Here is a 23,829-nt window from a genome sequence, read left to right as displayed (position 1 = left end):
CAGGTCGGGACGGGGACAGCAAAAGCACCTAAGTGGAGCAGGGCAGCACAGCCTGGACACAGGGCCCCGGGGGCACCTGTCCATGTGCCCGCTCCCGCTAGGCCGTCCTGTGCTGCCCGGGGTCTCAAAGCACACAGCCCCGCTGGTGACATCAGAGCAGCTGCCCTCCCTTCATTAAATCCTCTCGCTCCCAGCCCCAATCCTCTTAGACGCCTTCTCTCCAATTGCAGCATCTTAAATTAATATCCGGCTGAGGAGGGAGCGGCAGCAAGGGGGGGATTAACTGAGGGGGATCTGGCCACTAATGGACACAGCCTTACCATGGCGATGCCCAGGCACCGGGCACTCGGGGCAGGATCACCCCCCGCCCCCGAGAGACGAGTGTGCCCAAACCAACGGGGCGGAGGAGGCAGGGCCGCCCGGAGGATTCAGGTGGCCTGGGGTCTTCGGCGGTGGGGGGCCCCCGCTTTGGCCATAATTTGGTGACGGGGTCCTTCCGGTCCGGGACCCGCCAGCAAAGTGCCCTGAAGACCTGCAGCCAGGGCCATGCTGGGTGTGGGACAGCGCAAGGGGCTTCCCCAAGCCATGGCTAGGCGGAGGGAGGCAGCCCATGTGAGATGAGGGGCCGGCTGGATTATTCCCTTTAAATGCATTGAAGGACTTTCTCTTGGCAAAGCCACTTTTAACAATTTAATTTAGAGAGAAGCAATTATCCAAATGGGCCTGGAGCAGCGGCTCAGCCCTCGGATCTCGTTAGAGAGGAACGTGGGTAACCGGAGCAGCTCTTGTGTCACTTAGACACAGACTGATGGCCTGGAGGAACCAGGGGAACAGACCTGTCCAGCCCCGGGGGGTCCCCAGACGCGCTGCCCGGCCCGCTGGGAGCATGAGCTCTTGATCAGTGGCCATGCTGGAGCTGTGCAGAGCTCAGAGGTGGCTGGAGCACTTGCCCTCTGCCCTCCTGCTGCGCTGCGGAGACGGCTGCTCCCTGCCAGGCTAGGCAGGGCTGCACGTCCAGTCGAACCGTGCTGGAGCTGGGGGGTCTGAGTAGGAGACCCGGGGCGCTCAGGACAGCTGTGGGCAAGAGGTCCCAACGCTGAGCTCAGCTGGGCCATGGGCTGGGTGACTGGGAGTGAGGGGGCGTTACCCCCCTGCCCCTGGAGGGAGGCAGCAGCCGGGCAGGACTCCTCCAGCTCAGTCCCCTGAGGTGGGGGTCAGATCTGGGCTCCTGGCCAAGCTGCTCCAGGGGCCATCTGCCCCCACCTCCTACTGGGGGAAGGGCAGGAGCTAGCGGGAAGGCTCCGTCCTAGCAGCCACTGAGCAGAGGCAGTAGCATGGGAAGCTGGTTGGGGAAAGCTCTCTGGGGGCAGAGTGAGCCAAGGATGGGCCTCTCCCACCCCCCAACCCCACCCCCAGGCCGTGCCCCTGGAAAACGCTGCCTGGCCTGGTCTGTGCCGATTCCCCAGGGCTGTTTGTGCCCCTGCCCCTGTCAGTCACTAATAAACCTCCCCTGGCTCAAGGCTGGCGTTTGACCAGCTCTGCCCCACATTGGCTCATTGCTGATGTGGGAATTGCCAAGCCTGACCCAGACACGGTCCCTCCGGCCCAGCGGCCTTCCCTGCTCGGACAGCAGCCACAGCCCAACTGCTGCAGGGAAACAGCAAGACACCTTGCAGCCAACCATTCTGGGTTGAGCTATCCACAGGTGTGCAGCAGAGACTGGGGTTCCTGCCTGGAGGAAGATGGGGTTCACAGCCCTTGCAAAACATGTGGCTTTTGTAAGCTTTGCTTTAATGGCTCTGGCTGGTCCCACGATCTGTAACGGTCCAGTCTCTTTCAAATCCTGCTAAACCCTTGGCCTCCATTACATCTGGTGGCAGTGAGTTCCACAGGTCAACTGTGTGTAAAGATATTAGCTCCCTTTCCAGGTCACTGCATGTCCCCTTAATACTTCACTAGGGCCGAAGGTGAGCAGGAGACGCCATTCCTAATTCTGTATCTAAGTGAGTATGCGGGGGAGTGGGGTAAAGGACCAGGGGGCAGCCAGAGCATTGCTCCAGAGCCAGCCAGGAGAAGCCAGGTGATGGGTGCCCCATTGCCAGACTGGTGAGCTGTCCCCCTGTGACGGAGTGGGACTGTTCTTAATGTTTCCTCTAAATACTGTGGGGGTGCCTCAGTTTCTGGCCAACCCTCTGTTGCCTGGCAACTAATGGCCAGGCCCTTCCCCCCGGCAAGGGGATGCTAAAGGTGTGGGAGAACAAAGAGATCAGGTGACCTCCTGGCCCGGGAAAGGGGCTGAGCGGAAAAGAGGGGCTGGAGGGGGTGTCAGTCTGGAGCTGGCTGGGGACGAGGAGTGAAGTGCAGACATGGGGGTCTGGCTCACTGCCCCCCCAGAATGGACCCGGCCGAGGGGTCCGGCTCTCTGTATCTACAAGCTCTGTTTTAGACCCTGTTCCTGTCATCGAATAAACCTCTGTGTTACTGGCTGGCTGAGAGTCACGTCTGACTGCGAAGTGGGGTGCAGGACCCTGTGGCTTCCCCAGGACCCCGCCGGGGCGGCCTTACTGTGGGAAGCGCACGGAGGGGCAGAGGATGCTGAATGCTCCAAGGAGAGACCCAGGAGGTGAAGCCGTGTGAGCTTCTTGCCCTGAACAAGTCTGCTCCAAGGGAGAGGAGGCTCCCCAAAGTCCTGACTGGCTTGGTGGGGAGCAGTTCCAGAGCATCGCCCGGGGGCACCGTGACACCCCCCAGTAGGCAGAGGGGTGCTAAGCAGAGGCCTGGGGCACGGGGAGCTGTAAATGTGGGTGATAGAGTAGAGAAAATCTGCAGCAGCCATCATGTATTCAATGGCTGGAACAGCTCAGGCCGGCAGAGGTGTCCAATCCGTCACGGTCTCAGCCAAGCCCATCCATCTCTGGGAAGATACTGTCCCTGCAGCATCACTGCGATCGGCTCCAGAAGGAAAGTGTCAGGCTGGCACTAGCGGCAGAGAACCCTCTGCACAGAGTGCACAGACAACCCCGATGCACACGCGCACACGCACATGCGCACACGCACAGCCGGGCTGCAGCTGCCCTCCTCAGCGGGACCGCACAGCGTTGGGCCTCATCTCTGTGGTACTGAGCTGGGGACTCTTCCAGGGGTCACCACAGCTCCCACCTTGCCTCCCGCCTCCCCAAACACCCTGGTCTTTCCCTGCCACGCTGAGAACCATCCACACCAGAGCCAGCAGTTTGTCCTTGCTCTGAGCCAGGCCACGGGGTGTCCACAGCAAAGCCTGCTCGAATTGCAGAGACGAGCCGCACTCCACAGCCGGGCCCTGCGGGTCACGATCCCCTCATGCACCCAAGAGGGTCACTCCCCTGCTTGATTCATGCTCGCAGCACAACCCAGGGATCTCGGCTACTGTGCAGCCAGACGCACTGGATACGTCCAAGGGGAAGGCACTGCAGTGCATCCTCTGATGTCCCCGCCTCCACCCCAGCAGGTTCATGGCCGAGGGTGCCCCCAGCAGGTGACATTAGCAACGACACCCCGTCCTGGTAGTGGTAAACCGCTCTGGTGATGTGTGAGACCAAGGCCGGCTTTATTAACTGCAAGGCCCAATTCAAATACCCGGCAGCAGTCCAGGGCTTCGGCAGTAGGGGGTCCATTCCAGGTCTTCCGTGGCACCGAAGAACCCCACACACACACCAAAATGCCGCTGAAGACCCCCGCAGCGGATCCCCTGCCGCTGAAATGCTGCCAAAGACCCCCGGAGCGGACCCACCACCGCCGAAATGCCACTGAAGACCCGGAGCGGACCACCGCCAGGTGAGTAAAAAAAAAATTTTTAAAGGTGCCTAAGGTGTGGGGCCCTGGTGGGGGCCCTGGCATGCAGCCCGATTCCGAAGAATCGGGCGAATCGGCCTAAAGCTGGCCCTGTGTGAGACTGGAAGGAGGATCTCTCCCACAGCAAAGCTGGGACGCCTTGCTAGCACGAGACGTTGCACGGCTCTGGTATCGCACGCTGGCCTGCCCATGCTCCACAACACATGGCTGAGGCCTCGTCCATACACAGAGCCGCTCCCGTTCAATGAGATAGTTTCAAACTGATTTAGTCAGTGGCCGTGGGGACACTCTGATTGCTGGCTGAATGGGGCTTAGAGCAGTTTAGCTGAAGGAAATTAGGAACAAAATAAACCACTCAACCCCAAATCAGTGTGCACACGGGGGCTTGCATTGGTGCAAGAGTGTGCACACACGTGTGTATTCACAACGGTAACCAACCCCTCCAGATCATAGCAGTGGTGCCAGGACAGACAACACGAACGCCTGCTAATGCTGACGCTGGCTCTACCCATTCCCCAGTCAGGGCACATTGCAGAGTGCAGCAACCCTGCGCGTGAGCTCGCCCCCTCACTGCTTGGAGCTCTGCTCCTGCAGGGCAAACTCCTTCGGGAGCCGCTCTCGCGGGCTGCGCCGATGCATTTTAATTTGAAGCAAAGGGCACATTTACTTAAAAGCTCAGGCAGACAGAGCCATCCCTCCCCTTGTGGAACGCTTCACGAATTTGCGTGTCATCCTTGCGCAGGGGCCACGCTAATCTTCTCTGTATCATTCCAATTTTAGTAAATGTGCTGCCAAAGCAAGGAAGGGGTTAGAGGCCAGGGGACACCTCTGCCCGGGAAGCTGAACAAAGGCTGGGGGAAGGGAGAGTTTCAGGAGCTGGCTGGTGTAATGGAGGGGATCCCAGATGGGGCTCTGACCCCCCAATGGGGCTGTGGTGCCCCTGGGACCCCAAGATGGACCTAATTGTGGGGGATCCTGTTGTCTGTACCTGCAAGACCTGTCTTGGACTGTGTCCTGTCATCCAAATAAACCTGCTGCTTTACTGGCTGGCTGAGAGTCCTGGCGAATCGCAGGAAGCCGGGGTGCAGGGCCCTGACTCCCCCACACTCCATGACAGACTGTGTGTTGGGTGAAGAAATACTTCCTTTTGTTTTAAACCTGCTGCCTATTAATGTCATAGGGTGTGACGAACTGGGAATGTTCTTAATGTTTTCTCTGAATACTGTGTTGGTGCCTCAGTGTCCCCATGGCAGTTCTTAAGTATCTGGCAGAGCAAGGGCCAGTGCACCTAAATGCCTGACCCTCTGTCTCCTAGCAACTGATGGCCTGGGCCCCTCCTCTGCAAAGGTGCCAGCTGAAGGTGTTGGAGACAAAGGGATCAGGTGACCTCCTGGCCCGGGAAAGGGGCTGAGGAGAGAGGAGGGGTGGGAGGGGTTGTTAGGCTGGAGCTGGCTGAGGGCAGACGTGGGGGGTCTGGCTCACTGACCCCCAGAATGGACCCGGCTGAGGGGTCCGGGTCTCTGTACCTACAAGCTCTGTTTTAGACCCTGTTCCTGTCATCGAATAAACCTCTGTTTTACTGGCTGGCTGAGAGTCACGTCTGACTGCAAAGTGGGGGTGCAGGACCCTGTGGCTTCCCCAGGACCCCGCTGGGGTGGACTCGCTGTGGGAAGCGCATGGAGGGGCAGAGGATGCTGAATGCTCCAAGGAGAGACCCAGGAGGTGAAGCCGTGTGAGCTTCTTGCCCTGAACAAGTCTGCTCCAAGGGAGAGGAGGCTCCCCAAAGTCCTGACTGATTTGGTGGGGAGCAGTTCCAGAGCATCACCCGGGGACTCCGTGACATAGGGTGACCCCTGGTTCTTGTGTTACGAGAAGGGTAAATAACACTTTCCTGTTCACTTGCTCCACACCACTCATGATTTTATAGCCCTCGATCCTATCCCCCCTTAGTCGTCTCTTTGCCAAGCTGAACAGCCCCAGCCGTATTAATCTCTCCTCCTACGGAAGCTGCTCCATCCCCTCAGCATTTTCATTGCTTTTCTTTGCACCTTTTTTAATTCTAATATTCTTCTTTGTTTTGAGAGGCGGCGACCAGCTCTGCGAGCAGTATCCAGGTGTGGCCGTACCATGGATTTCTAGAGCGGCATTATGAGAGTTTCTGTCTTCTTGTCTATCCCTTTCCTATGGTTCCCGGTGGCGTCTCTGACGGCTGCTGCACACTGACCAGATGTTTCCAGAGAATGAGCCACAATGACGCCGAGATTGCTTTATGGAAGCTGCTTTCCTTATTCTACTAGAGTTCCTTGTTCAGTGTTCGAAGAAAGCGATTTGTCACCATTCACATGACAAGCTCAACAACCCAGAGAATGACCTGGTCCAGGACGGCAGGGGAAGGGGTAACAGCCACACCGGGCCGGAGGGGAATCTGAAGGGACTTCTCCATGGCAGGGAGCAGCAGGGTCAGCATGGGGAGATGCCCATGATTAACCCTTTCCTACATCCCACTTGGTAGGGCTCTGTCTTGTGACCCTCATGCCTGCCCCCTCCAAGGGAATGAATCCAGTGCAAGGAATTAAGAGTCACTAAGAAGCCACAAGTGGGTTCAAAGCCACCAACTGGTTCACATGGACGCAGGGAGAGATCCAGACCCACGGTGCCCCTAGAGCTGGCAGGGGAGCTGGGCCCATCCCTGCCCTCGAGGTTCATGACCCTTCACAGACTCAGCCAGCGTTTCCCGAGCGGGAGGAGCGGTGGGCGGACAGAACTCCCTGCGGGGTCCAGGGTCCATGCTGGGGGTTCTGAGCGCCACAGCCCTTCTCCTGCCGCAGCACGGGACAGGGGGTGGGGTGGGGGGGCGGGTTATAGAAAAGTCATATGGCTAACTCATGTGATTAAAGTGCAGGGTCTGGAACACCTCCCCACCCCCCACCCCCACGGATTGTCCCAGCAACCGGCCGGCAGATGGATTCATCATCTCCCGAGCGCAGCAATTTATCTTAAACCAAACCACTTCCCCTAATGAAAGTACCACTAATGAACAGAGGCAGCCAGGGGAAGGGGGGCTCTCTCCTATCACCCACATGCACCCCACCCCTGGGATTATAGCATCATCTGGTCTCATTCAGGGAATGTGGCTGCTTTCCCCTCTGACAGATGGCACAGAACCTGCTCCACAAGCTCCGCCCTCTCCGCAGGGCCATATCACCCAGTATGGCCCACACAGGCACTGAAGGAAAGAGGGAGGCCAGAGGGAGCTGGTGCAGCTGCATCTCCTCGGGGCTTCAGGCAGCAGTGTTCACACCTTGCCAGTGGAGACACTCGCTCATCTGCTAAGTCAAACCCATTGTGTCAGAATTGCTGTTTCACATGGATACCCTGGGGAGGGGGGCTTACAGCCGCGCCCAGGTTGTACTGAGACTCGCCCTGACATGGTAGCTGATGGAATGGTTTGAACACAAGTTGGGGATGCAAATACCATAAAGCCCCAGTCTCTCTGGGTAACTGGAGAGGAGTGGGAATACTGACAGCACAGCTCCACTTCTTGACAGAGGACCAAATGGAGGGAGCTGGATCCCGGAGTCACGCAGCAAAGCTGAGGCTGAAAGAATCCGATGCCTTTTGGGGGCTTTTTCCCTTTATTTCTGCATGAATTTTGTGTTCCAGTGATGAAGGGGAAGCTCTGTGCAAGTGAGTCCCCAAACTCAGCTCTGCCGGTGCCCCTCACTCCCAACCCGCAGCCCCTGCTATCCCAGCCCTGGGCTCCCCCAAACACACAGCTCTGCCGGTGCCCCTCACTCCCAACCCGCAGCCCCTGCTATCCCAGCCCTGGGCTCCCCCAAACACACAGCTCTGCCGGTGCCCCTCACTCCCAACCCGCAGCCCCTGCTAACCCAGCCCTGCTCCGCACAGCTCTGCCGGTGCCCCTCACTCCCAACCCGCAGCCCCTGCTATCCCAGCCCTGGGCTCCCCCAAACACACAGCTCTGCCGGTGCCCCTCACTCCCAACCCGCAGCCCCTGCTAGCCCAGCCCTGGGCTCCCCCAAACACACAGCTCTGCCGGTGCCCCTCACTCCCAACCCGCAGCCCCTGCTATCCCAGCCCTGGGCTCCCCCAAACACACAGCTCTGCTGGTGCCCCTCACTCTCAACCTGCAGCCCCTGCTAGCCCAGCCCTGCTCCGCACAGCTCTGCCGGTGCCCCTCGCTCCCAACCCACACCCCCCCTTCTATCCCATCACTTGGGCAGCAGGAGTGTTAGGCCACTGAGCCCAGACCGCTCACGTCATTGGAAGAGCAGTTGGATTCGAGGCCAAGCCGACTGCCAGCACGCTAACCACAGGCCTCCAACGCTCCCACGCCGCGTTCTGTGATCCTCACCACACACAGAGCCAAGCACGCAGATCTGGGCTCCTCACACAGGCCCGGGGGCGGAGGGGTTACCAGCAACCCCCATCCCCACTCCATTAGGGCACCTCGCTTGAAGTCACTGTGCCCATGGGCCACGCACCAGTGTTTGCAACATCAGATATTTCAACTGCAACGACCAAAGAAACCAGCCTGGCCTCACTCAGCCTCCCGCCTGCCTCTGCCCGGCGGAGGGCAGGAACCAGACAGACTCGCCTCAAGCCTCACCCTCCGGAGGAAGGAAACGTCACCCTGAAAAATCAAATCCGGCCGCAGGCAGGGCCCCTCCAGGACCCTCCCCGTTCAGCTGCTGACACAGGCAGTTTCCCAGTAATGAAGCCAAGTTCATTCTACCTGCGCCAATTGTGAGGAACGAGCCGGCTACACGCGCTCCTCGCTGGCTCCCTAGCACGGGCCCAGCTGCCTTGGCGTCTGCCGAGTGCCTTGAGGCAGAATCCAGGAATAAACCAAACCCTGCACAACCCTCCCGGCCCCTCCTCCCCGTGGGGCTGAGAAGCCCAGGCCCCGGCCTGTGGACACCTCTGGTCCCCGCCAGCTTCTGGCCTCAGTCAGGAGGAAACAAACAAAGAAAAGCGCCATCAGATGTCCCAGTGGGACGCAACCAACTGGCTCCGAATGGGTGTGACCAAGCCAGGACAGCAAAGTGGGGAGAGCTACAGAAACCGGTGCAAGGCGAGGGGAGGCAGCAGGCAGTGGGGAGACGTTCTGGCAGCGTTAGCCCCATCCCCTTTCCAAAGGTGCAGCATCCCTTTAGGGCACAGCGCTTTGCGTGGGGATTTCTCTGCTTCCTGCTCAGCACCCGCCAGGGTCTGTCCTAAACGCGCAGCCAGGGGCTGCCTCTCAGTGCCCTGGGCCCCACCCTGAGAATGGCGCACAACTGTGTCTAACAGACCAAACGAGTGGGGTCCCCCAGGGGCGACAGAACAGCGGAGAGAGAAGAGTCACAGGGACAGGGAGGCTGCAGGGCAGGCGATTCAAGGAGGCAGCTGCAGAGGAGAAGGCTCTTGCGCCAGTGCTGGGGAGGCGAGGGCTGGAGGAGAGGAGGGAGGCGGGCAGGGAGGTAGCAGGACACGTTCTATTCTCGTTCACAGCCGTGCAGCCCCAGAGGAGAGCAGGAAGCAGCCTGGGATGCTGCCTGGTGCAAAGCCACAGAGGGGTTTAGTCAGGCAGGGCAGGGCTTGAACAGATCCCAGAGTGAACAGGGAGTCCCAGTGCATGTTGCTTCCCCTCCTAGCAGCTGCTCCCCCACAGGATAACAGCCTACTACTGCTCCGCGCTAGTGGAGTCATTCCCTTCATGACAGCAGCAGGAGGCCGGGGCTGTGGTGCGGGTTCCAGCCGGGTTCCAGCCCTGCCAACGATCCTGGTGGGGCCGTTCCAAGGGTTGAGAAGCAGAGTCCCGCGGGCAGAGGGGCAGGGATAACCCTGAGCAATGCACTCAGGGAGATTTGAACACTGCCCCTAAAGCGTCCAGACAAGAAACGGGGGGTTCATTTTTGTGCATTTCAGACAAGCTGCCCGACCCCATCTACTCCCTGGATGCTGCAGGGACCCGGCCCCCCTCTGGCGCTAACTTCCCAACCTGCCCCTGAACCTGCCCCACCATGGAGCTGCTGCCTGCTGTGCAACCCAGATGAGCGTGTGCCCGGCCAGCCTGATCTCTGGACAGGGCTCTGCCCCTGAGCACAGGAAAGCCTCCAGCCTGCTGGAATGGAGGAGGCTCACTTAGCCAAGGACCCCACATGGAGCAACCCTGGGGGAGATTCCATCTGCAACCAGTGGGGTCAAAGCAGCCCCCTCCCCCAGCCACTGCTCTCCTCTGGGATGCAGCGATGGGGGTGTTTGGCAGAGCTCTCCCATCAACCACCACGCATGCACACACACCCCATGCATCCAACACCCTGCTATGCGCGCACGCACACACACACACCACCAGACACGCACCCCACAGCACACACCCTGCCACAGGCAGACCACCCCTCCCACGCCCACACACGTGCATGCTCACATGCCACACTTCGCCACACACACAACTGGCCCCCTGTCTCTCTTTTTGTTATTCTTGCCTGGGGGGGGCCCATTCATCAAGCCATGTTGCTGCTTTGCTAGCGCCTTTGGGATCCTGGGCTGAAAGCACCCCCACATTACAAACTGGGAAACTGAGGCACAGATAACGCATCACACAGCAAATCAACAGCTAAGTACAGAAGAATACCCAGCTCTCTCCACTCAACCAGAGGCAGAGCCCTACTGATGTGATTCGTTGATTATCTAATCTGGGCCTTTGGAATATGGTCGGGCCATGGGCACAGGCATTGGCCCGTGGTTTGCAATGAAGCCCAGAGGATCCTTAAAGGGGTGATATCCACAAGACGATTCTCCCCCTGTCCGCTGATGAGGTTCCTCTAGCTAGAGGAGAGGTGGAAAAAACAGCATTGTGAACTGGCTAGTGTGTGAATGTGCCCCCGGCCCGTCCATGAGCAGTCTTTAGAGGATAGAATTACTCCACTGTCTGTCAGAAGCCCTATACTGCTAACAGCTAGTGGAGATTTTTCTTTAGAGGAGAATCTGAGTTTATTACCTCTGCTACCGTGAGGCCCCCAGCAACATGCTTAGCCAGAAGGTTGCTACCAATTGGTAAGACTAGAGTGATGAACAAATGAGCCAGGTCTGGGATGACATCTGCCTCAAACCCGGGTGTGTGTTTGCAGAAAATACCTTGCAGCCTACAAGGGGGCATATTTGTTTTTGTCTTATATTAGAGACTAACCTATAACTCATGTGTGAGAGATGCGTGGTTAGCATTCCTAGCACAAACCCAATTATCCCAGCTCCTCTGCTCATAAACATTTCCAGGGGGGCTCTGGGGAGCGCCACCTTAGCCTTCAGTTTTGTCTCATACTGGAAGAACTAGTTTTTTTTTAAACAACACCTCTGTGGGCGCTGAGACCCGGGCCAGACATTGCACCGTTACTAACCACACTTTTCGTTCCCACTAGGTGATGGGCAGAAGTGCTAAGATTTAACTGAGTCTCTGTATCTGTCCCGGGTACAGAGGGAAAGAACTGTATGTTTTTATAGGGCCAGAAGGATCCCAAACCACTCTGCAGGCTGTTTCTCTGGCAAGTGCTCATCAACCACTCCAATGCAGCTGCCTCTGGGGTGGAACCCAATAGCCGCTCAATGCCTGCAGCATGCCAACAGCTGGTAGCAAAGGAGATGGAGGAGAAGGTCCCCCATCAAACCCACAGGAGGTAGAATGTAGGTACCAGAGCTGGAATTTCCCAAGACACTGGAGCGAATTCCCTGATCTGTGTGAAAGGGAACAAGGGAATTTTAATGGCCACTGGAGCTCAGGACACTGGGGTTAGGGATCTGCCTGAAGGAGGGGGAGTGTTGCCTACTAACAGTGACGGGAACCTCCTGAAAGTCTGGGGGTGGTGTGTGGGAGCACACCCGTCTGCCCCAGAACCACAAATCAGTGCGCAGACCAAGAGTGGTGCTGCAGGGGAAAAGCCACGTTCACAGCCCACATGTGGGATACTCCACTGGGACCAAACAGGGACAAGGCCCAGCAGGGACAGCTCAGTGGTTTGAGCATTGGCCTGCTAAATCCAGGGTTGTGAGTTCAATCCCTGAGGGAGCCATTTGGGGATCTGGGGCAAAAATCTGTCTGGGGATTGGCCCCGCTTTGAGGAGGGGGTAGGACTAGATACCTCCTGAGGCGTCTTCCAACCCTGACATTCTGTGAATAAGATCCATTCTGCTGGGCCGTTCTAGCCCTAGAAATGGAGCATCCAGGAGAAGCTGTAGCTTCCCTGAAGGGATATGGGTGTGACAGGGAGAAGGACACACCTTTCCTGTCCCAAGGCAGTGCGGGCCCAGCAGCACTCCCAGTGCTCGGATCACATTTCTCCCCAGCCATGGGCCATGTTCAAAGAGATTCCCTCAACACCAGCGTGGTCAGCCTGCAGAGCAATTGCTCCTGTTCCCAGCAGGGCTGTAGGTTATGGATGGCTTTTATTTGCTGCTAGCATCATCTAAACATCCCAGAAAAGGACTGTTTTCATTAAATGTCTCATACGCCCCCCCCCCCCACACGCGACCCACTCAGACATACAGAGCCTGCCTAGACACACACCCCCATACCCATGCCCAGCAAGCACAGTGTGCGCTCACATCCCCAGCACACACCACACACACAGGTGCACCCGCTCGCACACCTGGGCCCTGGGCTGGCTTGTGCATGGCTGCTGGGGCGCAGAGGGTTAAGGCGGGCAGAGGCTCGCTGCAAAGGAGAGAGCATCCAGGCTTTGCTCTGTGCTGTCTATACAGAGCAATTTTCATAAGCTCTTTAAATTCAAAATCAATGACCCGCTGCTGCGGGCACAATGAGATTCCACTCTCTGCACAGCACAGTGCCCCCTCCTCGCCACAGAGCGGCAGGGATGGAGAAACCTCCCCCCTGCGATCTCAAAGGGGGCAGGTTAGCCAGCTTTAGGGGGATGCAGCCAGGGCTGGGGTGGGCAGCAAGCTCTTCCACCCTGTGAGTGCCACACCGTTCGCTCCCTGGGGGCAGGGGGCACTCCCAGTGCCAGGTGCTGGCTATTGCTCCAGAGGCAGCAGGCAGAGGAGGTGCTGTCCACGGGCTGTTTCAGCTGGTGCAGCACACAGGCTCTGAAGCCTTTCCAAGTAAACGGTGCCAGTCGCTGCGGCTGGCAGGAGGCACCCCCGGGTCACCTCTCGAGGGGGCCTGGGCGAAGGACGAAGAGCCGTAAAGAGGGCAGAGCAGTCAAGCCCTAGACTAGACCTGCTGACTCATGAATCCGAAGCACGTTGGTTTTTAAACACCCATGGTGCAGCCCATCCAACCCCAGGGATCAGCTAACCTCACGGTGACACTGGAGGCCCCACCTACTCGCTAACCCAGCCCGGGCACTTCCCATGTCCCCACAGCTGGGTTAGAGCCTGGACGGTACCAGGCTTTAGCCCCCAGTGCAGGGATGTGATCAGGTACAGGCTACACTGAACTGGGTTTGAACTGGGTCCCCCCCACCCTCCACTACAGCTGTCGATTACACGAGGCCACATAAGCCCCCGTCTTCTTGGGCCTTAGCAACTTCCTCCGTGTTCTGCACCTTTACATTTCTACCAACTTGCCGTCTGCAGAGGCAGCTGTGTGTTGGGGAGGCCGAGTGGATCCAGGATGATCCAGCGGAGATGCACACACCATGCTCTCTCCTGGGGACTCTGCTGTCCATCTAAACCATGTGACTTGGACCAAATGCTACTGTTGGCCTAGGGAATAAACCCACAGCAGCGAGCCCTGCAGAATCACAGGGGCAGTGAAAGGGTGGAAAGGCAATGGTCTGACCTGGGACGGCACCACTCCACCGAGCAAACTAACCACTCGCTCAGAGCAGAGACTGGTTACTGGATGAGTGAGCAAGGTTGCAAAGAAGGGGCGTTTCCAAGCTGCCCTGGGGCAGCAGTAGAAAGCAGATGCATGGGAAGGCTGAACTGAACAGCTTTGTCTGCGCCATATTTACCCTGTCCCAGCATAAAGCAGCTTCTCTTTGCTGATGTTTTAAGGAGCAAAGTTCACCACGAAATGCGGCTTCAGTCTTTGAACCCAGTTTCATAGGCTGATGGAGGGGAGTTGGGGGGAAAAGGCAGGCCTGTCGCAGGGCTCAGCACACAGCAGCCAACTCTAAGTTAAAGCTGGAACTGCATTCTCATTAGCAGTCGTGAAACACGGCCTGGGGACAGTCACTTCCCCGCTCTGTGCCTCAGTTTCCCCCTCACAACACTGGGATAATGATACTGCCTGGCTTCCCGGGGGTGGCGGGGTTGTGGGGCTTCTGGAAACACTAAGGTCTGGCTGGAAGATGTTGTCTGGACTACAGAGTTATTCCAGTCAAGGCTCTGGTACAGTGACTTGCTCACAGCCAAGTCCCAGGGAAAGGTCTCAGCACGCGAGAGATCTGAGTTTATTTTTAACTGAGGTTTGATTTAAATCCATACGGACACTGTGAAGTTCCCAGAGAAGCTGAAAGTTGTGTGGGTTTCAGGTTCCTACATGGCTCAAAAATATCTTCCTTTCAGCATCTCTCCGCCAGCAAAGCCGCTCTCCCCACACGCACAACACTGCTCAGCAAACCTGGGGGGTGGGGCGAGGCTTAACTCCCACAGGCCTCTGGAAACTCACAGTCAAGGCCTGAAGTTCACCCCCCTGCATGGCAGGAAAAGGCACATAACAGGGATCTAGCTAGCTACGTACGTGGATGACGCCCTTGCCCCAGGATCTGACCATTATTTGGTATAAATTGATTCATCTCCACAGCCATCCCAGGAAGTAGGTCAGGAGCATTAATCCCATTTCACAGAGGGGACAATCAAGGCCCAGAGAAATCGTCCATCACACAGGGGGCACATGAACCCAGAGCTCCTGCCGCCCAGTCTAGCATCTTCATCACAGGACCAGCCTTCCTAAGGAGCAAACGTGCCGCAAGGCCCTGGCACAATGGAATTCATCAGACGGGCGCTCGTCCGTACTCCGGATTCCTGGGGAGCGGCTGTGTTTAAATCTGAGCCCCCAGTGTCAACGGAATGGCAGCTATCCTGGGCCCCTGTGGACTGCAGCTTCACCTGGGGCCCGACTCTCGTGCCCTGCACCTTGTGTCGGCATCTAGCCCTGTGCAGAGCAGGTGGCACGCGCTGCCAAGCTGATCTGGGCTCTGAAGAGGAATAGCGTATACCCAGCCCAGGGGGGCTGCACCGCTGGGCACCTGAAAACAACACCCCTGTCTCTGGAGGAAGGCAGAGAGCACCTGGCAGGGCGGACAGCCAGCTCCTTGGGGAAACCGCGCCGTGTGCTGCCAACACCACCCCTGCACAAAACCCACGTGGGCAGAGCGGGGATAGCCAGGTTCCTGCCAGAGGAGGGGAATTCCCTCGCTGCCCCGGATGCAACGGGAAAGGCTGGAGGGACCTGGGGGCCTGGCAGTGGGGCAGGAAGAGCAGTACAGAGCAAGGGGAAAATCCCTCCCTGGTGGAATGTCACTGGAGTCCCGCCCGGAATGGAGTCAGGTCTAGGGGGCACTTGCTCCCCCAGGGACGTTCCATGTGCAGGCGGCTCTGCGCAGACACAGGGAGGGCATGCGGAGGAATGAAGGATGGCTTAAGGAGCAATGCCAGCAGCAGCTCTGCCCAACGTGCCTTAGCCACCTGATTTTCCGCCAACCTGGCAGCAGCAGGACAGGGCCCTTTCACCCTGGGGCAGAGCCCCCTTCTCTGGGAGGAAGACAGGGTCCAGCTAGTGCAGTGCCCTGGCTTCGCTGCACAGGGATTTGGGGAAGAACCCTTCTGGCCAGCCCCATAGCAGCCGGAAGGTCTCCGGGCACCGCCAGGCCACTGGCCCTTCCCCAGCCCCAAGGGTGCCACCGGCAAACGACTCCCCCACTCGCACAGACCCAGCCACCTGGGAATCGCCCCTTGCACATGTGCACAAGCACGCGTGCACACACGCACACGTGAACACACGCACACAGGCACACACGCGTGCACACACACCTCTGTCACTAGCCTATTTTCCAGGCTTAACTTCAGGACGCATCATGTGGAACCAGAAACGTCCTCCCATCCCCACCTGCAATCGCTCCCCATGGTCGTGGGAGCAGAGCCCCCCGGGCAGGGTCCCCCCTTCTCTTAGAGAAACTTTTTGCAGGACAAAGACACAGAGATGGGGAGGGGTCCCGGGGGCAGGCCGGGGCTGGGGGAGGGAAGGGTCCTGCTGGCCGGGGCAGGCTGGGGCTGGAGACCCGGCTGCGCCCCGCACCGTGCTGCTAAGCGGATGCTGCACCTTCCCCCCCCCGGCCGGGCAGGACTCACCCGTCAGCTGGTCGTAGGAGCCGTCCAGGTCCCTGGACTCGGCCAGACTCTCCTTCCTGCCCCGGCTCCGCATCCTGCCGAGACCGCCGCGGGGCTGGGACCGAGCCGGGCGGCCCCGCTCTAGCGGCGGGCGGGCGGGCAGGAGGGGAGGGGGCCGGGCGCACCCCCGCCCCCTGCTCCGGGTCTCCTCCGCTCCGGCTGGGCGAGGCGGCGGGGGTGGGGGGAGCTCAGGGATGGGGGAGAACTGGGGGGCTGCGGGATGGGGGGGTAGGGGTTATGGGGCTGCTCGGGGGAGAGGGGGCTGCTGGGGGGCGGTAGGAGGCAGGGGTTATGGGGCCGGGGCTGCTCGCAGGGGAAAGGGGGCAGGGACTGCCGGGGGGCGGTAGGAGGCAGGGGTTATGGGGCCGGGGCTGCTCGCAGGGGAAAGGGGGCAGGGACTGCTGGGGGGCGGTAGGAGGCAGGGGTTATGGGGCCGGGGCTGCTCGGGGGAGAAGGGGCTGCTGGGGTGGCGGTAGGGCGCAGGGGTTATGGGGCCGGGGCTGCTGGGGTGGCGGTAGGGCGCAGGGGTTATAGGGCCGGGGCTGCTCGGGGGAGAGGGGGCTGCTGGGGTGGCGGTAGGGCGCAGGGGTTATGGGGCCGGGGCTGCTCGAGGGAGAGGGGGCTGGAAAGGGCTCGGGCAGGGGCTCCAATGGGGGGGGGCGGGCTGGGGCTGCTCCCGGGGGACCCGGCAGCCGGGGGCTCGGGGGCTGATGCGGTGCCTCGCCCGCCTCCTGTCCAGGGGCCGCCCCCGAGCCCCCCGCCCAGGGGCCCCGGCTCTGTGCGCGGCGCGGGGGAACTCGCCTCTCGGAGCCCGGCTTCGGGGCTCCAGCAGCAGGTGAGGAGCCGGGTGCAGCCCAGCCGCGTCTTGCAGCCGCCGCCGCCGCTTCTCCTCCCCCTCGGCTCCGCACGCAGCCTGCGCGCTCTGCCCGGCCCCGCCAGCCGCCCCGCCTGCGCCGCTCCGGGGCTGCTCCAGAGGGGAAACTGAGGCACGGCTGGGGGCGGGGGATTTGCCCTCACACGTGGGTGCAAAGCGCCCCCGCCGAACACGTGTGGTTCTGGCCGGAGCCCCCCCGCCCCTGTGCAAGGCCAGCGCTGATCCCTCCGGGCACCGGCCTGGGCATGCACACGTGTGTGCACCCAGCGCACAAACATGCCCACACGCCCACCCAGGGCCGGCCCTACGCAAATGGCACCCCAAGCACGGGGGTCTTCGACGCGCCCCTTCATTCCTTAAACTGCTAAAGACCTTATTTTGGTATTGCACTTGTAGCCCATTTCACGGCATTGGTGCACGATTTGCACGCGTGATTTATCCCTGTCATGTACAATGATACATTTGCACATTAGGATCTGTACAACAAAAACAGCACCACAAGCCCGGCACCCTAGATGGTCTCCGGGTTGCCTGCCCCTAAATCCAGCCCTGCACACACGAACAAATCCATGTGCATGTGCTTGTGCGATGACCACACGCTCCAGAGCCCGGCGCTGCACCCCCTGGCGACAGCGCGGGGGGGTTCAGTCCTGTCGCTCAGTGCCCCAGGGGCAAGGGCGCACCCCACGGTGATGAACCTGCTATGAGAAGCCAGGCAGGACTCTGGGTGGAGCCAGCTGCTGACAGGGGAAGAAGCCGGGAACCTGGACAGCTGTGAAGCCGCTGGCAGGCTGAGGTCGCAGCTCTGACAGGGAGCTGCTGTGCACCCCTGGCCCAAGGAGAGAGGGTGCTACCCAGCACCCCAGGGGAACGGCCCAGAGCGCAGAGCAGAGCAGCCACTCGCAGTGGTGGGTGCCGAGCGCAACCTGGTCCATTGTCACCCTCCTTTCTCACTCCACCCTAGGCAGTGTGGCCAGCTGGCACGAGGAGTGACTGGTGTGGACGCACAAGCAGCTGTGGGTGTGGTTGGATTCAGGGCCAGTCTGGCAGCCTATTGCCCCAGTGCCACGCAGAGGGCACCAGGCAGGATTACCGGTGCTAGGCACCTGTGCTCTGGGCTAGTGGCAAACAGGCAGCCCCACCCTTCTAGAACACCGAGGGGGGTCTCTGGTGTCCTGGCCGGACAGGGCGCTGCGCAGAAGGGCGCCCCCAGGACACTGGGCCTTACACAGGGCCTTGGAGGTGGCAGGCCAGGCAGACACATGAGGTGCTGAGGGGGCTTGAATAACCTGCCCCCCTCTGTGCAGCCACTAGACGCTGTGCTGGGATTTGTGGAACTGGGGCAGGCGCAGAGCGTTTGGCAGTGCCAGGCAGCAAGCTGGTCATGCCAACCCGAGAGCCTGCTCACTCTTCCCACAGTGCAGCTGCGCCATCTGGGGCTGACACGTGTGAAGCATCATCGGGCTAGGCCAAGGAGAAGAGTCCCGGAGCAAAGCAGGGTGCTGCAAGGAGCCGTGTTTGTGGTTCCGCAGAGAGAGCCCTGCCCTTCGAATCACCTGGGAGCAGGCGTGGTGCTAAGCAGCTTTCATAGGAGACATAAATCCAGCATGCAATGTTGCTGTACATTGTTAAACTGCTGAAGTTCTATCCCAGAGGTGGCTGCATTCCAGGGACTGCTGGTAAAGTGATCCCTGGATACATGACTCGTAAGGCAAGTTGGGATGAAAGGTGCTAGAGGAAGATATATTATTGGCACTGCAGAGGTTTCTCCAGCCCTCACTTTGTGCATGGACGCTGCTGCCTCTTCTCCCCTCCCCCCGCCCTGCACGACTTCATTCACTCGTGTCTCTGCATTCGGCGCTGGCTCAGGCTGACAGGGGACGCACCGATCAATGCATCACTTTTATTTGTGTTCTTGCCTTTTTTCAGGGGCAGGGAAGAGATTGCACAAAGCCCCATGGAAGGCACCAGCTGAGAAGATCAAACACAGTGACACAATTTGCTCATTTGCATTAATTTTTGGTGTGTGGCTTTATGAGCAGCCCCCGGCCCCTGGGGTTTAAAGAGTGTGGAAGGGGACTAGACGGTAGCTCTGTGAGAACACGGCTTGACCCTCCCTGTGACACGAGCCAGCGGCTCACTCCCATGGCCCCAGCACTCCCGGACCATCTCTGCTTGCCCAGCAATGGGCTCTTCCCCAGCGCCAGCTACTGCCAGCTCCTTCCCTCCCTCTCGCAGGGCACACTCTGCACCATGCAGAGGGGAGAATGCATGGGGTGACTTGCAGACACAGGGGTTGCTGGGAGCTGGCCAGAGAGAGAACGGCCAGGGCCAGGCGGTCACTCGCCCAGGTCAGTGCCTTCTGCCCTGGAAGCCCTGATCTGGAGCAGAAGGGAAGTTGGACACCCTGATGACAGAGGAAGTAAATCAGATTCCCAAGGACTGCAGGGTGCAGAGCTCCGAGGCTGTGTCTCAGCTGCCCAAGCGAAGCAGCAAACCCAGCTTTGGGGAACTGCTTAGCAACTGATTGGATCTAAAAATAAGAGCCATTTACTGAATCACCAGAGAAATGCTTCAGAACTGCTTGGAAAACATATTCCCCCAAGCCCCTCCCTGAGCTCTGACCTCACCTGGGGAGCCCACGTGGACAGGCCAGCAGCAGAGAGATGCTCAGGCCAACTTGAGAAATGGCCTCTTTAATTCAGCCTGACGGGGGCTGATTGACCAGAGGGGGGAGCAGTGCTGGCCTAAGGCATCCAGGGTTTAGGCCTGGGTGAGTCACACTCGCCGCCATCTCCCCTTCAGAACACGGCCTCCCCCTCCAGCTTGCCATCCCCGCTTTCGGTCCCCAATCCTCTCTTTGGCCTCCTCTCCCCTGGGGAACTGCAGCACGCCCCCTCCCCCCCCCCAGCAGCGAGCGCCCTAGAGCAGACAGAGCGCTGGCAAGCTCACTGCCACGTCAGACAAAGCCATGTGGTGGGGGTCTGATCCTGGCCGCACCCCACTAGCCAGCATCTAAGGCGGGCACAGGGTGCTGCTGCGTGCAAAGCCTGGCCAGCGTCAGGCTCAGGGGAGGACAGCAGCTTAGCCCCCCGTTATACAATAAGCTGCCATGCCTCACCCCAGCTCTCATGCCTGCATTCCTCTGGGGTCCATGGTCCCAGAGCAGCCCTTCGCAGCTGATCCAATTGACACAACTTCTCGCCCGTGGCCTGCAGCAGATTCTTGGTGGCGCTGCTCGGCCTGGGCTCCTGCCTTTGTTGTGAAAGTGTCTTACAATCATTTCTGTCTGGTGCACCCTGCCCCTTGGATGGCGAGTGGGAGGGTTCTTCATCTGCGGTTTCACCCTCCTTCATCCTGAGCACTAGGCTCCAGCAGCGAGCGAGAGACAGGCAGCGCCGGCTTCGGAGTCGGGAATGTCACAAAGCACCAGCTCCGAAAATCTCCCTCCCGCCCCCCTTTGAAGCATCCTTGGAGCTAAAGGAAGAGACGGGCCACCTGTTTGCTGCCCCGCACGGGGAGTGAGCAGATGGAGATGGAAATGAGAGAGGTGGAACCAGCCCTCGGCAGTGAGTTTGGTTAAATGCAGCTCGCAGCGGGGGCAGAATGAGCCCGGAACAGGGGCCAGGCGCATTAGCAGAGCTACCGGGGGCCAACGGGCAGAGTGGAGTAGACGGGGAGCTTACAGGGCATGGTGGGGGCAGGGGAGATGGCCGGGAATGGAACAGGAAGAGGTAAGTAGGCCAGAGCCGGATGGGGACTCAGGCCTGGAACAGAAGGAGGCTGTGAGGGCTGCAGCCGGCGTTCAGGCCTGAGATGACGGAGGGGACTCACTGAAAGAGCAGGAGCCCAGGGCGGGGCTGCAGGGCGGGACTGAGGGGCAGTGGCAGAGCTGTGCGGGGGGGGGGGGAATACCCTGTGCTGTGCCTGGCTTTTGGCAGTTTGCACGCACATTTCTCCATTTTTGCCATGCCCGTATGCCCCGCTCTCTGTCCCAGGGCAGACGGGTACAGCGCGGGGCCTGGGCTCAGCGGTTCAGTCTGAGATTCGGGACTCCCCCGACAGAGCAGGTAAAGCCGTCGGAGGCTTCCATCATGGAAACGTTTTGGTCAGTAGGAGGCAGGCCCCCCAGAGCCCCACACTATGGCCCCACCTCCTCCCATGCGGGGGGGCAAGGGGCTCTGGAGCAGGTCGTGCTCACCACCGCGGCGCCTCCTGCTGGGTGCTCCGGGAATCAGCTCTGGCCGACTCCGGATCGCCCTCTGCAGGTGGTGTCTCACCCGTTGTCTGCTCTGCTGTTTCTGCTCTCGGTGGGGGCCCGTGTCGCTCCCAGACCGCAGCGTCCTCCTCAGGGCACGGCCCTCCAGCTGTCTCCCCTGCTTCTGGGAAAGCCGGCAGTCCTTCGCCCTGCTTCTCGCCGCAGAGGCAAACTAGAGCCCGTCGTCCAGCCCCTCGCTCAGGGCAGCTGCACGCCTTTGGCTCAAGCCTGCACTTGGGGGGGCTGCAAATAGTCCATCGGGCTGGGCTCTGGTTCAGAGCTGGGCCAGACACAGTCCCTCACTTGGGCCTGTACCCAAGGCCAGTTACCGCAGGCTTACCTTCAGCTCGCCTGAGGCAGGGGGAGACGCCACCCAGGGGATGCAGGTCCCCCCACTCCACTGCGTCCCAGCCTAGGGTCCCAAGGGTGGCAGAGGGGGCTGCCACCGCATCAGCCATAGGCGTCAACTTCTCCTGGTGCCGGTGGGAGCTTGACCTCCCTGGCCCCAACTCCTCCTCCTGCCCCTGGCCCGCTCCCATTCCAACCCCTTCCCCAAATCCTCATCCCAACTCTGCCCCCTCCCTGCCGCTACTGGACTCCTTCCCCAAATCCCCGCCCCAGCCCCACCTCCTTCCCTGAGCGCGCTGCGTTTCCGCTCCTCCCCGCTGCCTCCCACAGCTTGTTACGCCGCGAAATGGCTGCTGTGCAGCAGCAACTGCTGGGAGGAGACGCAGGGACGCGGCACGCTCAGGGGAGGAGGTGGAGGTGAGTTGGGGCGGGGGGGCGGGGAGCTGCAATTTTTCCCCATGGCTGCTCCAGGGAGGTAAGGCACTCGGGGGAGAGGGGGGATCAGTTGCTAGCAGAGGCTCTGCTGGGGTTGGGCCAGAGAACAGTCCAGGCCAGCTGCCTGCTTCCTGCGGGGCCGGGTCAGTCCAGGGGTCTAGGTGGTCTGGGCCAGTGGTCTGCTTCCTGCGGGGCTGGGTCAGTCCAGGGGTCCAGGTGGTCTGGGCCAGTATCTGCACTCTGCGAGCCTGCTGCTGTCTCCCAGTGCAAGAGCTCAGGGGAAGCGTCTGTCCCCTCCAGTGGCTGGCTGCCCATTGAGCTTTTATACTCTTAGCCCCGCCCCTTGGCTTCTGGGGGGTAGGGCTCCACCCACGAGGGGGTGGAGCCATCCTCTTCCTCTGTGTCTGGGGAGCGCCAGACCACTTCGCTACAGGCTCCCAGCTCCCCCGGGTGCAGTGGCAGGAGTGCAAGGGGGAGCAGCAGCGCCTGCCTGTGAATTGTCAGACTGGCTGAGACCCTGGTCCATCCGGCCCAGGACCCATTTCTGACAGTCTCCTGCACCAGGAAGATGCAAGAAAATTGGCCCCCCCAGAGGCCCCTGCTGGGGCAGGGCTGGTGGCTCCCCCAGAGAAGTGAGTCCTGAAATGAACACTCCACTCCCCCACATCCCAGGCATAGCTCCAGGCTCTCTGCAAATTCAGGCAGCTCCTGGGTCTGGTGCTCTTGGATCACATTTGGAATGGGTTTCTTTGCAACCACAGGGCTGGACTGATAGATACTGAGGCCAGACGGGATTGCTGTGATCGTCTGCTCTGACTCCTGGCTAACGCAGGCAGAGGACAGCCCTGAATTCATTCATTCATTCCTCATTCATTCACTTCAGAGCTTTGAGAAAAACATCCCATTTCGATTTAAAAATTGCCAGTGAAGAAGAATCCACCACCACCCTGTGTACATTGTTCTACTGATTAATCACCCTTGCTGTTAAAAATATGCCCCTCATTTCCCATCCACCTGGGTGAGTCTGGCTTCAATTCAGAGCCATTGGAGCACATTAGCGCTTTTTCTGCTAGCCTGCAGAGCCCCACCAAAGATCAGGCTGTGATCAGTCACTCCTTAACCTGCTCCATGTTCAGCTACAAGGCAGGTTTTCTAGCCCTTTAATCATTTTCACGGCTCTTCTCTGACCCCTCCAATTCATCACCAGCCTTCTGCAATTGTGGGCACCAGCAGTGGTCGCATCACTGCCAGATCCAGAGGTCAGATAACCTCTCTGCTCCTACGCGAGATTCCCATTTGTGCATCCAAGGATCCCATCAGCAGTTTTGGCCCCAGCGTCGCCCTGGGAGCTCATGTGCAGCTGATTTTCCACCACGACCCACAATGTACTTAAGAAAAAAAGGGCAAGCTGAGATTGTGCCATATTCACCTGACACAGGAGCTGGGGCTGTCTATAGCTGTTGTGCCTTAATCCAGTGCTGGAAAGGTAAGCGAGGGCCCTCCTGCACAGTGCATTGGCTCAGCTGTCCCCCTGGCAATGAGCAGCCCTGGCATGGCCTTGTCCCACTACCAGGGTCAGCAGAAAAAGCTACGTTTCCAGCAAGCGTCATGTGCAATGAGTCACTTGTCCAGTTCTAAATGACCAGGGACTGCCCAGCTCCAGCTCCGCCGATCAGAGATCACGCCAGGCGCTGGGCTCTTTCCAACCCCCCCCCACGCAGGTCACTTTCTT

General features: G+C 59.7%; 1 protein-coding gene and 1 non-coding gene across 3 annotated transcripts in view; both read right to left on the bottom strand.

The window, feature by feature from the left end:
* Positions 1 to 16,249, bottom strand: part of KCNIP2 (potassium voltage-gated channel interacting protein 2) — a 127,494-nt gene extending 111,245 nt beyond the window's left edge. For both annotated transcript variants that reach the window (XM_030570432.1, XM_030570434.1), the window contains exon 1: positions 16,144 to 16,249. In XM_030570432.1, the coding sequence (XP_030426292.1) occupies positions 16,144 to 16,216 (73 nt within the window). In that variant the 5' untranslated portion in view covers positions 16,217 to 16,249. The remainder of the gene's footprint in view (positions 1 to 16,143) is intronic.
* Positions 4,529 to 4,631, bottom strand: LOC115655667. Its single transcript, XR_004001454.1, has one exon. It is a non-coding gene; the product is annotated as a U6 spliceosomal RNA (small nuclear RNA).
* Positions 16,250 to 23,829: the final 7,580 nt, after the last annotated feature.

This window comes from Gopherus evgoodei, chromosome 7, assembly GCF_007399415.2.
Source record: "Gopherus evgoodei ecotype Sinaloan lineage chromosome 7, rGopEvg1_v1.p, whole genome shotgun sequence".
NCBI lineage: Eukaryota > Metazoa > Chordata > Testudines > Testudinidae > Gopherus > Gopherus evgoodei.
This window is presented reverse-complemented; position numbering and strand designations above follow the sequence as displayed.